At 42.7% G+C, this 17,471-nt stretch overlaps 1 protein-coding gene and 1 long non-coding RNA gene across 3 annotated transcripts in view; both read right to left on the reverse strand.

Annotated features, from left to right (window-relative positions):
• Positions 1 to 2,056: 2,056 nt before the first annotated feature.
• PRDX4 (peroxiredoxin 4) lies at positions 2,057 to 9,893 on the reverse strand. 2 transcript variants are annotated; one of them, XM_064407458.1, is made up of 8 exons: positions 9,578 to 9,893; positions 7,745 to 7,862; positions 6,676 to 6,792; positions 6,006 to 6,128; positions 5,261 to 5,391; positions 3,724 to 3,758; positions 2,497 to 2,543; positions 2,057 to 2,180 (listed from the first exon to the last, which is right to left on the reverse strand). In XM_064407458.1, exons 1-8 carry the CDS (start codon positions 9,876 to 9,878, stop codon positions 2,177 to 2,179), a joined length of 876 nt encoding a protein of 291 aa, XP_064263528.1. In that variant the 5' UTR covers positions 9,879 to 9,893; the 3' UTR covers positions 2,057 to 2,176. The 2 variants fall into 2 exon arrangements, with proteins under 2 accessions (XP_064263528.1, XP_064263527.1); XM_064407457.1 differs by lacking the exon at positions 2,497 to 2,543.
• A 1,383-nt stretch (positions 9,894 to 11,276) lies between these two features.
• Positions 11,277 to 17,471, reverse strand: part of LOC135293382 (uncharacterized) — a 29,246-nt gene continuing 23,051 nt past the window's right edge. The window contains exon 5 of the long non-coding RNA XR_010355474.1: positions 11,277 to 11,720. This is a non-coding gene — a long non-coding RNA (uncharacterized LOC135293382). The remainder of the gene's footprint in view (positions 11,721 to 17,471) is intronic.

A 17,471-nucleotide genomic window follows, 5' to 3' on the forward strand; every position in this document is an offset into this window, starting at 1 on the left:
CCCATTGAACTGCATTTAAAAAAACCAAACAACCCTATGCCATCCCATACCATGTTTAAAATGTAAATGTGCATTTATAAAAACCTTGAACATTTACTCAGCTATGCTGCTGTGACTTAAATTTGCAATGGTCAAAGCATGTGGATGGCCCCAGTTTTCTTCAGTCACTAAGTGTTCTCAGCACAATTTTCTGTTCTTGACTCAGGCTGTGTACAGCTTTTGACATGTGCTGGTGCTGACTGCTACAGAGATACACCCTGTGGCTGTGCTGCTGTAACTGCTCACTGGGCTCTGCAGAGCCATGAGCTGGGTGGAGAGTGTTCAACACAAGGCAGATAACTCATCTCTATCAGGTGTCACTGGCCAGCTCAGTGCCAGAGGTTCCTGCAGCTGGGAGAGCATTAGGTGTGACAGAGCCAGCTGGCTGGAGAGGTGGGCAAGGCCTCTCAGGAGCAGGGCACCAGCTCTAAAGGGGCCACAAGAACAATATCCATGTGATAGCTGGGCCTGCATTTCTCTCGCTGCAGTGGCTTGGAGTTATTTGAACACTGTGTTGTTCTTGGTGCTTTAGGGTTGATGTAAACAATCCAGAGTGAAATTCAAGGTGATTTACATCCTAGTCATGTGAGAAGGCACCTCTCTCTAGAAGCAGCCCTCTGGTTTTTGCTATCACGGGCTGGAGCAGCACATTAGGAGCCTTTGGGGTTCAGCATTGATCCCGTTACCCTCCAGACGGGATGAGGGACTCCTTTCCCCAGACCTCCCAGGAACAGGGAGGCTGAGGCTCAGTGAAGCTCTGCTTGCCCTGGCTGTGGTTCCCTCTGCCCGTGGCATGTGCGTAGGTGTTATTTGTATCAGAGCTGAAGTGAAGGAAGCAGCTGTTCCTGCTCTGTGTCTGCAGTGACTAACATGGAGAGCTGCTCAATACTCACCCAAGTCCACAAAATCATGTAACTTCACAGGGCAAATGCAAGTTCTGGGTGGTTCTGCAGAAGTGTAGTGAAGAGTCTTTGTCTAGGGCAGGGAATTGTGTGGTCTGGTGAGGGAAGGGGAAATGAGTTCTCAGGCATGTGGGATCCAACCAAGAGTAATAATGTAATGGTGCAGATTAGAGATGGAAGATGCCTGTTGACTTTTCAAGGATGACTGTGGTGCAAAGCTGACACACATTTCAGTTGCTGTTTTTCCAGTTGCACAGACTTTAGAATACTATATCAAAAACAGGAAGAGGTGGGAAGAAGCAAGATGACATCCTCAGGAAAAGGTTCTCCAGTGCACACAAGTATGTCTTACATGGATATGTTCTTTTCACTTGAAAGAAGAAATTCTTGTCCATCAGGCACAAGAGTTTCTGATGATCACATGTCAGTCCTTCTCTTGGAAAGACTACAACTACTCCCTTAAACCTAGGAGCCACAGTTAGAGAGTGGATTGGCACAGGACACTACCCCCCACATCCATCTGTTTACAGTGCAGGGACAGGGACAGAACTCAGAAAATGTGAAACAGAATCAATCTGATCAGCAAATGCACTACAAATTTAGGCATAGAAAAATTTACTGGTTCAGCCCTTGAATCACATGAACTGGTACAGGTGTGTTTTTTTCAGTGCAGATGTAATGGTTTATATATAGTGTCGGGTATGTTCTTAGTAGTTGAAAAATCTTTTCAGGCTTTACACAAACTCAAAATTTAATTCAGCAATTGTAACTTATTCCTGGCTTTTAAGTTATTGCCACTGGACTACAGACATATGTACCATAACCAAGTGGCTCTTTTCTAGCTGTAGGTTCTAGAATGTGACCAAACACACAAGATTTTTGCAGAAATTAAGAAATCTATTTATAGCAAAAGTCATGAATCTAAGCCCAAGATGCTAAGTGGAGTTGGGGAAGACTGAGCATTAAAATACCACCTAAAGAGAAAACATGTGTTTCATAAGAATATTCTCTGATGACTAATGAGGTACCTCTGCTTCACACAGGTTAGACTTCTGTTTAAACAATGAGCCCTTCAATGTTTTACTACCATTACACATTAATCAAACTCACAAAAGTACCAAAATTAATGAAATTTTATTGGCAAAAATCAAGTTGAATGTGACCTATTGAATTCAACAGAAGTGAGCCTCAGTTTAGTTTATCAAAATACTTCAGTTTTCCAGCTGGATCTGGAATTATCTGTGCAAGAAAGAAAATGAAAATATTAGTCAAAAACCAAAGCCACAAAAACATAGCAAACTGTAAAGCCAGAACAGCTTTCACAGTAAGATGCTACTGCCAACTCACTTGCAACACTGAAGAGTAATTTATCACTTGATTTGCTACTAATTACTGTTCATCTCTAAAGGTACCTAACAGCAGTAGCAGAGAGATTCAACCAATTGAGGCATGAGAGAGTGCAGCCTACTAAAGGAAGGATTTTGACAGCTTGCCCCAAAAGCAAGATATTTTGGTAAATTAGTATCTGTAATCTAGAGGCTCAGAATTTACTTACAGTTCTTCCCTTGGCCACCACACTCTCATGGCTTCCTCTGGTTTGATCTAATTAAATCAAACACATTTAGAAGGCATGACTACATCTTTGAGAAAGGCTTTTTCTACTACTCTGCTATTGTCTCTATCTTTTGTACAGAGCAGGTGGAGAATGCTTATGTACTGTTTCACATTACTAAATTGGCAATGCTGTTAGTATCAGCATTGTAAGACTGTTTGTTAGAAAAAATATCGATGTCATGTTATCTAGGTGATCCTAGTTATGGAGGGCAGGAGTTTTCAGTACCAAAATATGAATGTTGGGCCAGCCAGCCCTCTTTCATTTTACAGTCTTAATATCCAGCTTCCCCCATTATGACACTCCTCTGCTAGCTTGAAAAAGTTGACTCCCAGCCTCAAATCATCCTAGGAAACTTTCCCATCCAGCAAAGAAACACGGTTTAACATTTCACTGGTTTTACTATCAAGTACAGTGCTCACTAACTCTGCTTAGAGGCTGCTGGGACGTGGTTTTTGCTGAGCCAGCACTTTAACAACAGTGCTCTGTCATCACCAGATGGTTCAGAAGGAAGCCACATGCTCAAGTAAGTGACAGTGATCTCATCTGAACGAGGCAGCTCAGTGAAAGTTTCATTATTCTGCTGAGGCTCACTCTGGGCCAGGGAACACAAACAAGTTCAGTGAGTGTTTATGTGAACTCTGGCTCCTCTGCCTCCAGTCACATGGAGCCCAGGAGTAGCAAAGAAGGGAGGGCAATTGCACTGCAAAGCAGTGCTCCCTGCTGGAGTGCTGACAGTGGCACTGGCTCTGGCACATACCACAGCAGCCTGGGAACTTCTGTTTTTTGGGTAGTGCCCAGGATGTGCAGTAAGAACCATCAAGAATTTATATGGACAAACAACCAAGAAAATACAACAAATTCAAGAGTTTTGAACTTTCCCTCATCAGGTGTTAACAGGAAAAAGTTCTTGATCACAAACTCACTGCTGATCAAGTGAAGGTTGTTTCCAAACTCCAGCAGGAGTTTGAAACAACTGGGAGATGTCTAGTGGGAGGGAAACAATCCCCTATTTAAATCAATAGTAATCCAAATGGTGTAAGTTTAATAATGTGACATTACTCATACCTTCTCACTGAAAGTTGCTGAGATTTAGGATTTGGCTCTAGCAGAAATGGTAACTGAGTGCTTGTTAGTACTACATGCATATTAATATAAACAGTGACTTACTGTTTCACTGCCAGGTTTCCAACCAGCAGGGCAAACTGAAAAAAAAAGGGACAAAGTTAGCTCAAGTATTTTTACACACACAGTGTCACATGTCAATATCTGAAACTATTAAATGTGCAGTTTTCTTTACACATGGGATGGTGACCTAGCAGTTTACACCTGACACCACCCACCACCACTTCAGTTACCTGAAAACTGCAGATCTCTGGATGGATGCCTATCCTTAGTTTAATTCTTGTGCCCTTCTACAATAAGTACTGGCAAAGCAGTATCTGGGAATGAACACCTATTCTAGTAAAACAGAAGTTTTGCAATAAAATTCAGGTGACTACATAGAGACCTACCCTTCTTTCTTTAAAACCAAAACTAGGAGCATTTTTTAGCAAAGAGATCAGTTCAAAGACTTCACAAGAGACTAATTTTATTTGTAACCTTGCTTAGGAGCAAAGGGATTGCAGCATGTGCAACGGTGTGGCTGGGACCATCTGAACAGCTGCATATTCTGGAGTAAAGCTCTCATCTATTCAGAGCTCTCCCTCTGAGGCTTCAGCCCAAGCAGTTATGTCATATTACACTGCTTTAAGACAGGCTGGCAGAAAAAATGCCCCGCATGCTAGCAGGAATCGTGGAGAACTGTTATTCTGTGCAAAAAAACCAATGAGGTGTCTACACAGGCTCTCCTCAATATTTATGTAAAAGCTGGGAAAAAAAGTGGTATTCCGTAAACACTGCAAATCAACATTCTGTAAGCTGGCTTTGCACTAAATGTGGGGAAATTTCCTTAGATGTGCATAGCCTAAGTATCAGCATCTGTTTTTTCAAGTCTGTACAGCACAGCAGAATAATGATTTGCACCTTCATATAAAGGTACTTTCAAATGCTTGGAGACATTGACTTGAACTGGAAGTTGCTAAATGTGTATTCATATCTAAACAAATCTTCAAATTAAGTAATTTAAAGAAATGTGAAATAGTTCACCCCATGCTTGATCTGGAGGAATAAGAATTCTTGATATAAAGTGATGATCTGAAGACAGTAAAATTGCTTTGTTGGGGAAAGATGATCACACAGCACTTATACAGAAAACATAAGTAAAGGTGCTGTAATTTCCACAGTATCACTATGTATCTTGACAGGAAACACTCATTACTTGTCACAGGTCCTCACTGAATGACACAGGACAAGGATGGCGTGCATCTCCATTATTTTAGTATGCAAAAATGTACTGAAATATTAGGCCTCACTCTTCACAGCCTCATATTTTGTACAAATTTATGCTTGTGAATGGTACATCATGCCAAACTTCAGACTAGAGGAATGCTTTATGCTCTCATTCTCATGGATGTGAAGCAAAATGTAAATTACTATTCTAGAAACAACCTGAGGACCTGGGACCACGGAATCAAGCAGGGCAATCAAACCACTTCAGTCACTGTATGAAGCCAGTTCTTAATGCTACTGAGCATCTTTCCTCCAAAAAGCTAATACAGATTCCAGGCTATTCCAATCTTCAATATGGCAATACTTAAAAGAGCACCTTCTCCATGTTTGTCTGTGTACTGGAATGCTTGTACTAAACGAAGTGTTTCATCCACTGATCTCCCAACAGGAAGGTCATTCATGGTGATCTGTCGAAGGATTCTCTTATTGTCAATAATGAAAAGGCCTCTGTGGGTAAAAAAAGTGTGTGTTAGGAAACAGAATTAATAATAGTGGTGTTTTCATGCACTATTTTATGTCTGCTGGATGGGAGAATTTGACCTTTGCAAACACCATGTAATACTCACCACCAGTAACCTACTATTCTTTACCTGGGTATCAGAGGACTTGAGCTGAGCTCCAGTTAAAACCAAAAAAATATACTTTGCAGAACATAGAACAAAGCTCTGACAGGCCATGCCAGGGGATGCTGCAGATGCTAGGGTGTTACAGGGATCCCAAAAGAAACTATTCAGTTTTAGGCAAATCTATCTCTTCAGGTAACCTTAGTCTTGACTCCATCTGGACTTGGGAGGTCCCTGAGCAACTGCAGTTCTGGGGAATCCTGCACATCTGCACTGCCCTAGGTACCTACTGATGCCTGCTGTTAAACAGGATATTAACCTTCACCCCTCTTCTGACTCATTATGACTACATTTTTGGTGTTCTTCAGTATTTGCTACTTGCCATGAATCCCTAAGTAAAAGCTGCTCTAAAAGAAAAATTTCAAATGCTTCTTTAAATACAAAGCAGTAAGTATTACCCCAGCAAAAACCCAACCAAACTGCAATGCAGTGAAATACCTAAGTGTATGTCCTTGATCTTCCAGATACACTCCATAATCCTTTGAAATCTGGTGTGTCAGATCAGAAAGAAGGGGAATCTTCATTGGTCCAAGTCCTCCTTGTTTACGAGGAGTATTAATCCTTGGAAGGAAAGGAAATACAGATGTATGTCTCATACACATTTATATTCCCTACACAAGTCAGAAATCATAAACTACATCAGCACGGACAGAAGGATTTAGTGCAAGTGACATCTTTTCTGTTCTGCACACAAAGGAGATGAACAGTATTTGTGGCTTGAACAAAATGTTCACATCTTTTGCAGTTTTGGCCATCTCTTAATGATGACCTTTTTCTTATCAGTTGCATTTGCTTTATACCAATGTGCTCATGACCTGGAAGAAGTCAAGCATTGACCATAGTTTCATTAATATTTTCTTTTTGTATTAGTAGTATTTTTTGGACTGAGACACGATATATTGCAAGCAATACACATTAAACAAGCTTAAAAAATAAAGGTACTTTCACACACTAAGGTTAAAATTTACTTTAAACATTTGTGTCAATAGCATCACACTTTCACACATTATGATATACCTCCACAGGCTAAAAACCTGGGGAGTACTGTTCTTTTGCTAAGCTGGAACTATGAATAATGTTTAGTGAAACACAAGAGAAAGATACATACCATGCTAAGTGAGTGAATTTTGAGTCCACAGAACATGCTACTACTTCAGTATTTATTGCTCTGAATTCTTCAATTCGGTCACTGAAGGCAATTATCTCAGTTGGACAGACAAACGTACTAGATGATTGAAGACAAGATAAAAGTCAAAATTTCATGAGAAAGCCAGCAAATTCTCTGCCTAACTTAAAATGGTGTATTTGTCATAAATTATTTTAGCTTTTGCTTATTTTTATTGTTCTTTCAAGTATTTAACCAAAATGCTGCCTGACAAATTCTCCACCCCTAGACTCCAGCTTAGTTACAAATGGATTATTTCTGAAGACTATAAATCCATAGTTATTTTACAATCTGTATTCAGAGCTTGTACAGTTACTTTCTTTTAGACTTTACAAATATGGCTGATTTTAAGCACTATAAGCCAATTTTTCCAGAGGATCATACTATCTTTTGTTGTTACTGTGCAAATATGTGAATTTTAACTACTTTGTCTTCAACTTTTTCTATTACAAAAGAACTAAAGTAGTAAAGCTAATGATGATAATATTAAAAGCAGTTATGCATCTCTGTCCTCTTATCTTCATTTAGTGGAAAAGAATGGGATTGTCCTTTAAAAAGCAGAGATGTTTTCACTCAATCAGTGAAGTTACTGCACTCTAAATATAGGATGTCAATGCTAAGTGCTCACAGGATGCTATGGGATGAGCTTAAAGGGAAAATGCCACCTCTTGGATATATTATATACACTCTAGAAAGGATGCTTTCTTCTACTTGCAGCACTGATTTACAGCATGAAACAGAACATAGAGTCTGCCTAATTGGGTAACTACAAAATTGTTTGTTTTGTGTGGAGACACAAATTATTGGACACAGTTTTAAGACAAAGACTGTTGCAATATTACCAATGCCTGATGAGAAAACAAATGCAAAGAATATATTTTCTTCTGTCGCTCCTTTCTTCTCTCCCAAATTCTTACCAAACAAAAAATACAAGACCTCAAAAAAAGAGGTGAATGAATTATGAATCTAGTGTAGCTGCAATCAGTGGTATGCCTACAGTGTTCTTACTTACAAGTCAAGAGGATAGAAGAAGAAGACAAGATATTTTCCTTCATAATCTGTTAGCTTCAGCTCTTTAAACTCTCCATTAATGACTGCTGTTCCCTCCCAGTAAGGTGCTGGCTTGGAGACTGAAATGCAAAGAAATGTTGAATTCAAAGTCAGAGTATAACACCTGTGTTCAAACCAAGCTGTCCAAGGACAGCTGTTCTTCCTTTTGTTGAAAAACAACCTGCAGCACAGTTCCAAGATGAAACTGCTTTCCAGTTCTAAAGAGGGGGGTACAGCATGATGAAGAAATGAAGGCTTCAGTACACATACAAAGTAAATAATTTGACCAACCTGTGCTCATACATGAGCGCTGCTGATCACTGATAATCAAGGCCACACAAACCTTATCTGGACTGACTGAGCAAACCCTGTGTGCACTGCCAGCAAGGCACCTGCTGGACTGAAGGGGAAAGCTCTTTAATACTTCAGGTACTCTCACTGTTCTGTTAAAAATAGCTGTTGGGAGCCAGAAGCACAAAATAGTTCAAATTCACTTTGCTACTTTTTAGCCATGGAAACCTGTCTGGAATTCTGGTCCTCAAAAAAAGTATGCCACAACATGGTCAAAGACAAATGCCTAAAAATGTAACATATGTTTATTGAATTACAACTCCTAAGCAAATTTTAACTTAAAGACAGCTGTGCTTTTTAAAAATGGAAAAAAAGTTGAAAAACATGAAATATATTTACTATTCCTATCAGAAGGGATTAACCTGGAATTTAAAATATTAAAAATTAATCTGCCAGGTACTATTTTCATACAACTGTGAATTCTGAGACAAAGGATAGGGTATGCTGGAATTACAAGGTGGTCTGAATACATTTGCCATGTCAAGGACATTGACATAAATATCCAAAAAATTAGGGAAAAGCTTCTGAGAAAAAGATATGGAATCTTAAATATTATCTGGACGGTGCCTGAATTGTTTGGCTCTCCTTTCCTTAGGACAACCCACAGCTGTAGAATGTACTTAGCAAGGATGTGTAACAAGGACCTTCAGATTAGGAGGGAGAAGTAAAAGATATTAAATGAAATACTGCATATCTTGACCCCTTTCTAAATTAAGGTAGTTGTTTTCGCAGTTATAAACATCTGTTGGTAATAACTTAAACTGCAAAGGGAGAAAAACCCAAACGGTATCGGTTACAAATATCTCGGCTGCTTCTCCTTTTTTTTGGTTTTTTTTTGGTAGCATCTGCTTGCAGACGTTTAAAACCGAACGCAGACCCTGGCTCGGTGAAGGAAAAGGATTTCAAATTGAAGGTACTGTCTGTGTGATCTCTCTGTACCCCGTGTCCCGCAGGACGGGGCTTTGAGCGGATGTCCCTGAACAGCTCACAGCGATGCCATTCCCGGTGCTTGTGCCCCCGTCTGTGCCGTACCGCATTTAAACCCTCAGAGCACGGGCACAAGGCAGCGCCAAAGCCGGCGCGGCGGCGGCGGCTCACGACAGGGCCCGCTCATTGTTCTGATCCAGCGTGAGCACGAAACATTCCTGGGGATCCCCTGGAGCGCTTCCCTGCGCTCCTTCGCCATTTCCGGAACCACGGACCTCGCTGGACGCCGGTGAGACGGCGGCGGTGACCACGATGGGAACGCAGCTCTGCAAGGAGCCGGGCCGCCCTCCCGTCCCTCCCGGAGGCCGCAGGCAGAGCCGCCCTGGGGCCGCGAAGGGCTCGGGAGCCCCGCGCTCGCCTGACGTGGCGCTGCCGCCGCCCCGCTCCGCAGCGCCGAGCCGCACTGCGGGCACCTCCCCGCCCCGGCCCCGCAGCCCCGGCCGCGCCCGGCACCTACTCTTGGCCTGGCTGAGGTGCAGCGAGTGGTCGGAGACGGGCAGCCGGGCCGCCTCGCCGGGGTACACCTGCCCGCCCGCGTAGTAATGGCACTGCTCGTCCCCGCGCTGCCGCGCCGGGCGCGGCTCCTCCGCCTCCGCCTCGCCTCCCAGCGCCGCCGCCAGCAGCAGCAGCAGCAGCAGCGCGGGGCGCCGGGCCCCGCCGCCCGCCTCCATGTCCCGCCGAGCGACTGCACGTCCCCGCGGCGCGGCGAGGGGCGGCGGCGGCGGGGAGGAGCTTGGCCGCACACCCTCATGCCGCATGGCCTGGCCGGGATGGGGCTGAGGGAGGCGGGCGGGAGCCTGAGGGGCTGGGGGTGTGCCAGCCCCGAGCTCTGCACAGCCACCCGGGGCAGATCACGGCCACCCCATCGCAGATCACAGGAGCCCCATCCCGGCACAGGAGCCCCATCCACGGCCGCCCCGGGCCCGGCCCCGTCCGTGGGGCCGGGCTGCGGCCTCGTGCTCCGGCCTCGGAGGAACGGGGGCTGATGTGCGTGTGTAGAGAGAGGGGAAAAGAACGCGTGTGTGTGCAGGGAGAGCGCACGTACCGGGAGTGACCGCAGTGATTGTGAGAGGCTCCCCGTCTGCTATCGTCTCTCATCTGTGGCAGCGGGGGTTCTGTGGGCACGGCAGCACTCGCGGTCGTACCCAGCTGTGCCAAATGCAGATTGTGCATTCCGGCCTCATGAATTCAGGAAATGCAGAAAAGGGGTATTGCCTCGGGCCCCAAAGCTTGAATTGTGGCCAGCTGGGCAGCGACGCGTGAATGGGCACCGTGTAGTGCTCGTGGTGAGTGCAGGAGTGTCGATAGACAGAAACTAAACACTAAGTGCCTTAATTCACAGAATCAAGAAATGGTTTGGGTTGGAAGGGACCTTTAAAGATAATCTGTTCTAATACCCTCCAATGGCAGGGTCATTTTCGGCTAATTCAGGTTGCTCAGAGCCCGTCCAGCCTGACTTTGAATGTTTCCACGGCTGGGGCATCCACCTCTGCTCAACCTGTGCCAGTGTTTTGGAATTTGAAACCATTGCTCCTTGTCCTATCACAATAGGCCCTGCTAAAAGATCTGTCCCCATCTTTCTTATAAACCCCCTTTAGGTACTGGAAGGCTGCTCTAAGGTCTCCCTGGAGCTTTCTCTTCTCCAGGCTGAACAACCTCAGCGTTTGCAGAAGAGATGCTCCAGCACTGTGATCATCTCTGTGACTCACATGCCTTGGTTCAGGTTTGCCTTGTGAGAGGTCATTTATGGTTGTGTTTGAGGGTCCCAGGACGAGGGAAGAGATGAGAATCTTGACTCCATGTTTCAGAAGGCCGATTTATTATATTATGATATTATATTAAAATGCTATACTAAAACTATACAAAAAAGAATAGAGATAAAGGATCCATCAGAAAGCTGGAAAAGAAAGGAATGGAGTGAATAACAAAATCTTGTGACTGCTCACAGCCTCGACACAGGTGGCTGTCAGTGGTCATCACATAAAAACAATTTCACATACTGGGTAAACAGTTCTCCAAATCACATTCCAAAGCAGCAAAACATAGAGAAGCTGAAGCTTCTCAGCTTCTCAGGAGAAAAGATCCTGGCAAAAGGATTTTTCATAAAATATGTCTGTGACAGTAATTTTTCTCAGTGCTGAGTGGATTGTGCTTCATATCACAAAACGATCACATATGTCACAGATAAGCATAGACAGAATGTAATTCCACAGTGCACTTAATAACAAGATTTTGAAGACAGTAAGTAGGCTTTGCCAAGCAGTTGGTAAGGCTTTGCAGCACAATTTCTGGTTGAACTAGGCATACCTATTGGACAGGGACAGGTCAGGTCATCTGTCAAGTGTATCAATTAAATTGTACCCAGGGCCCTTAAAAATGAGGGTGTGAAAGAGCTGGAGCTATCCCTTATCAAAAGTCTTGACCTTTTGTGCTTTGAGCACTGTGGATGCCATCCTCTGGGAAAACTGGTGGTCCAGTAGAAGTTCTCCAGACTGACGATGTCAGGAATGTCTGCATTGCAGCCTCTTTCTGCAGATGATTTATGATAAATGCTTCAGGATGCTGTGGTACCTGAGGGCCATTTTCAAAGAATAAAGGCTCTGTAAAAGAAGAAAAGAATTAGCAAGGCACCTATGATTATATATTGTGTCTCAAAAAAAATCCCAATATTTTTGTGGTTTCCTGTAACAGATTTCTTTCTTTAGAAGGATATTTCACAAAATTAAATTCACAGGAGTGGGAGAAACAAGATCTTGCAGGCATGCTTGGACTTCTTACCTATGATTTTGGTGTTCCTTTCTCCCAAAGCTTGGACTTCTCTCCAGAAAGGTCTCCTTTTCCTTCCCATCTCTTGTGGTATTTGCCTTTAAGTTCCAGTCTAGGTTCTACAAGTTAGTGTCATGCCACTCATGTCCTTACTGCCACAGTAATAATCTTCCTTGGGCCCACCTGAAGGCAGTGGGTTGAAGGAATTGAAGATTTCTGAGGGTCAGAAGTGTAAGGCTCTGGAACAACCCTCTCATGAGTACAGGAGCAAAACGCCTGCATAATTACCAGGCTTGATCAGCATGTGTGGAGTTATTAAAAAAAAATATTTAATGTCTGCCTGAAGGGGAAATGGACTTGATGGGACACGAGATCCCCTTGTCCTGTTTGTTTCACAGGGAGTTGGTGGTAGCCATTCTCTGTTTATACTTCCCCAAGTGTTGAAAGCAGAATAAAGCCAGTTCTTTTCAGTGTTGCTGTTTGAGTTTGACACCCCTCTCCTATCAAGATCATGTCATTAAAAGGAGGAAGAAAACCTGTTTGCTCATGTTAAGCACTCTGGCTGTGGTGGAAAAAGGCATTTAAACAATCTGTGTATTTCCACTGACCTCAGAATCAGATGAGCTTTGCATTTAAGCTTACTAAAATGTGTTGATAGATTACTGTCTTACATGATCTAACTCTAGTAGCACTGAATTTAATATCCAGCTTCCATCAATCTCAGTGCTTATAAGAAAAGTGACACTCATGACCTCTGTGAGTTCACAGAGGTTGGCCCTGCTCTTTTCTTTGTGCTGGGGTTTTGAGCTGTAGGAAATGGCAGTGATTTGAAAGGTAGACATACAGTAAGGTTGAAAAAAAGAGAGCAGTTGCAAGGTGTGGACTTTGCATAATATTAGCATCCTTCAGTTGAAAGATATTGCCATGCATTTCTAAATGTGAGAGAAAACCAGGAAAATCAATGCAGTAAAAATAGAAAAAAAGCAGACCTCTGGTGGGTGGAGAAAATGCTGAAGGACAAAAATGGGTTTTATCTGCAGAATATAACGCTAGTTTAGTAGGACTAATTTGAGGTTTATATGTGATTAAGTATATATGGGCGTGGAACACAGTTCAAAAGAGCAACAAGGAAGACTTTCTGGCTGATGCTATACTCTCAAGACTTCTGCAAGTGATTAAAAAATGAAAACAATTCATAAATGGAATCCATGATGAAATGCAAATATACATCACTCTTCAGAGTCTAAATGGAGAAGATGGGCAGCAGTCTTTCTTTCCCCAGAGATTAAATACTTGACTGAATGCTGATTGTTGTGTTTGAATTGGTGATATTAAGTGATGCTGTTAAAATGTGATAAGAGAAACACTGCTACCTTCATGCAGTTACACAGCTCTTCTGAAGCTGGGAAGGCTCAGCACGTGTAAAGGGAAATCTCTTAAATCCTTCCTTTCTCCCTCTGCACTCAGGCAGTGTTCCTCCTGTCATGCTCTATCCAGGCCCATGAGGAAGGTTCAGTTTTGGCAAAGGGCTTGATAGTGGCAGGATGTCATTGCCACAGTGGTACTGAAGTTGTGTAAGCAGGGAGTGATTTAGGTTACTGAAGCAGTTTAGAAGTGGTTATGGAAGTTCTGTGTGATAGTAAAATACCTCACTGCAATTTAAATAACCAAACATAAAAATATCTTGGAAAAATTAGTGTAATATATTGTACCAAGATACTCATCACCATTTCCTGGAACAGATGGAGCAGATGTTCAATATTGTAGTGGTGAAACTAGCAGTTGGTTTTATCCTCCTCGTGGTTTACAGGGACATTTTAACAAATATATTGCATTGCTCATCATTCATGACAAAAAATCCACAGCATAGGAAACTTTGCTGGAGAAAGGAGGGTAGAAAACATCTGTTTTGTGAGAGGGATTGGAACAGAATGACCATAATTAAAATTAACAATTAGAGAAGACTTCTCTTTGGCTCTTGCTGAGGCCAGACTGGTGGGGTCAGCTGTGTGTGTGCTGGCTGCAAAGGGGCCTTGAAGAAAAAGTGTATCAAGATAGAAATGTTGGGTGCTGCCATTTGCTTTAACAGAGCTGCATCCTGCTGACTTCTGACTGCTGTTTGTGTTGTCAGCTAGTGGAAGCAGTGTGACTGAGTAAACATAAACATAGACTTTGTAAAATCTGCCACTTTGTACTATAGAAGCATCATAGATGTGTTTATTCTTGCAGCCTACCTTTGGGGAATGCATTAGTGTTTGGAGATGAATTTATGTGTTTCCTCTGCAAACACACCTGCCATAGAAAAGTTGTGCTTCATTTCTCTCTCCTCCAGCCAGCTCTGCTTCCTGTGTCATTGGTGTCAGAAACCCTGCAGGGCCTGTGGGATAGGAGCAGGGCAGAGCAGGGTAGTGATGTGTTTGACTGAGTGTGGCAACAAAGGGTGGTTGGTGCTGCCACTCATGGGGTGAGTATGGTTTCTAAAGCACCTCTGTTCCAAGCTTTCTTCTGCCTCTGTAAGTGCTGACAGAATCTGCAAGTTTGTGGATAAAAACAAACATTGTGAAACTGCCTTCTTGAGTTGACAAATCATGTAGTCCTTGCAGGACCTCATCAGTTTTCCTTTGGCTGTCACCTGGGTTTTTCTTCCTTTAACAAGTCTGTATTCAAAGAAAGTGCCCAAAACACCTCTGTGCACTAGCACAATTTTTGGCCAGCTCTAGTGATGAGGACAGAGAAAGTCAGCACTGAACAGCACCTGTTAGACGTGTGCTGTTCCCTGCAAGTCAGTGAACTGTGAAGGACGGTTGAGGAATTGCACTGGGAAGCCAATGCTGGATGTCTGGACCTGCTGTTGGCAGTGTGCTGCTGCTGTGCCCTGAGGCCACCACAGCCTGGAGCTTGCTAGCCAGAATCACCTTGCTAGCTTTTCTGGTGGTGCTGACCAAGAGAGACCTTCACCCACAGAGCAGTAACCCCACTGTGGGAAGGGTGCTGATCCCATCAGTGACATTCACAGGGGTTCAGGCTCCTGCCCTCGCTGTCCCACCCTTGGCTCTGCCTTCTCAGATCTGAACTGAGCCTAGAGCACTCTGGTCTAAGCCTTCAGCCATTGAGAAAAGGGGGAAAATTTGTCACCTTCTGCTCAGACAAAGCAAAGCTGTCTTGTCCTTGCAGGTGCCTGAACCACAGCCTCATGGATGGAGGGAAGCCCTGTGGCAACCTAATTTCCTGTTCTCTTAAACCAGAATGGGGACAGATGTTGCTAATGGTTATTGGTGGCACCTGGGGATGCCTCTTCTGTGGGTAGCCACTAAAGCCTTGCTCAAGCTTATGGGTGTGCTACATGCCTTGCATTTGGGCAGTGAAGGAAATTGAATATTTAGCTATTGTCAAAAAATGGACCCTACTGTCTGAAGCATGGGTGATCCCTGGATCTGTGTAGGAGAGAAGGCTGCATTCCCAGGATGGTGGGATAACGTGGTCATAAAGAACTCCCAGCTCCTCTTGTTGTGCTGGCCTGCCTGTGCCTCTTCACTTTTATCTTGCAAAGCTTTTTCTATTATCTATTTTCTAGCAGTGTTCCATACCTAAATTTGCTTTTCTTTTCTATTTGTACTTATGAAAGAGAAAAATGGCTTGTAATGAGAAATATTAATGCACCTGGATGTGTCAGTTGCTTTTACATTGCTCACTAGATGGCAGTGCAATGCTTGTTATACCGGTGGAAAAAACTGCTGTTCTCCAAGAGTCTGGAATTCCCTAAAATCTGGGATGCGGTATTTTCTTCTCTAAAATACGAGGTCCACAGGTGTAGGAAATGCAAATTGAAATCTATATTCAGTCCTTATAAACAATCCCAGTTCCTGTGAACTTGTTACAACAATCAAGCTTATATAATTTTTCAGTAAAAAGTTTACTCTATTGAATAAACTCTGAGAGTGAAGATGCTGATGATGCTACTGAAATCTCTTAAAAAGGAAGAAAAAAAATTCAGAAAAACCCCCTTAAATGTTCTGGTGAAAGAAGTGAAGATGTGTAAGAGAAAATGAGTTTTAACCTGCTCACTATGGAGTGCTGAAATCAATACTTGTTTTTGTTTCTGCTTCCTTTTTTTTTGCTAGCTATGCACAGTTTCTGGGAGATTAGGAAGCAGTCCAGGAAGCTATCATCTCTTCTTTAATTGGAGTGGAGTGCACAGGCCCTGGTTCTTCTCTGCTCTTTCAGAAATCTCTGTGCTCCATTTAGAATTGCTGTAAATAAATGAAGACTTTACCTTTTTATGGTAACATCCTCACCTATCCCAGTTCAGTTTTGCAAATATTTCAGAGGTTCAACTATTTCAGCTTGCCTGCTTGGTCTAATGCAAGGACCTAAAGATTTCCTTACAAATCAAAACTTCTTAGTAATTGGAAGTGAAATGAACCCAATATTTGTGTTCCTTGGACCATAGGTATATGACTTAAATCTCCTTCAGATAAATCCAGTAGTCTAATTTAGCATATAAGCTGTGTAGTAAACTGTAAATTACTTTGAGTTAATACTAAAATAATTCTGTTAGAGTCAAAGCTTTCTCTGCTTTGACTTGTCAGCTTTCCAAGTAGCCTTGGGAAGCCATGCCTCTGTGCAAGAGTAAATATTTGATCAACCACAACTAAACTTGAAATCTAGTGCTGTTTTTCCCCACGATTAAAGAAAAAAAAAAGCCTGTGGTATATAGATATTAGTTTTATTTATGTTTAAATATAAATATGTTTACTTATTTTTAAGAAAAGCATAATTTTTAGAAGTTTGGAAGTTTACAAATTCTTAAGTGAAAGCATAGGGATTTCAAGATACTATAGGTAATACACTTGAAGTAATGCTCTGTGTGAAGAACATTATAGCCTACAATCATATTCACCATTACAGAATCAAAATATGGACAAAAATGTTTAGAAAATACTGATACTTGCTACAGTTGGGTGCAGCTGCTTTTCTTTTTTCTGCTGCCCTTGAAGCCGAAAATAAAGCACAGTGTGCAGCTTGTACACTTAAATCATAAGACAAGAATGAGGACCAGTATACTCTGATTGTTTCCCTCAGTATGGAGTCTAAAGTGATGAAAAGGGGAATGGGTTGGTTCACACCATCGTGTAATCAGAAAATAAAATAACACTTCTGCATGAGCACAGTTAATGCTCCCTGTGCCACTCCAGGCATGACCCAAAGCCTGTCCCTGGACACAGGGATGGCTATATCTGAACCACTCTACAACTGCAGCTGTCTTGTCAAAATTTGTGTCATCTCTGGCATTCACTGTGTGGGAGGTGCTGCCGAACGATTCCCCATATTTTAAAAAACATTTTAAAACTTTCTAAGATTTTGAAGATGGTAAATGTTGCTGAGATATATAAAATGATGTGTTGACCTTCTGTACAAAGAGCTGTTGCAAGGGATTATTCCTCAAGCCTACGCTTTAAAATAGTTGCTGTGAGCAACTATTGAGTGAACTGAAGTTGCCAGTTAAGAGAGCTGATAACACAGAATAGTTCATGGAGCAGAGTTCCTCTCTTAGACCTGGGTGTTGATTTCTGAGATAAGTTTTC

This window comes from Passer domesticus, chromosome 2 (genome assembly GCF_036417665.1).
Source record: "Passer domesticus isolate bPasDom1 chromosome 2, bPasDom1.hap1, whole genome shotgun sequence".
NCBI classification, from domain to species: domain Eukaryota; kingdom Metazoa; phylum Chordata; class Aves; order Passeriformes; family Passeridae; genus Passer; species Passer domesticus.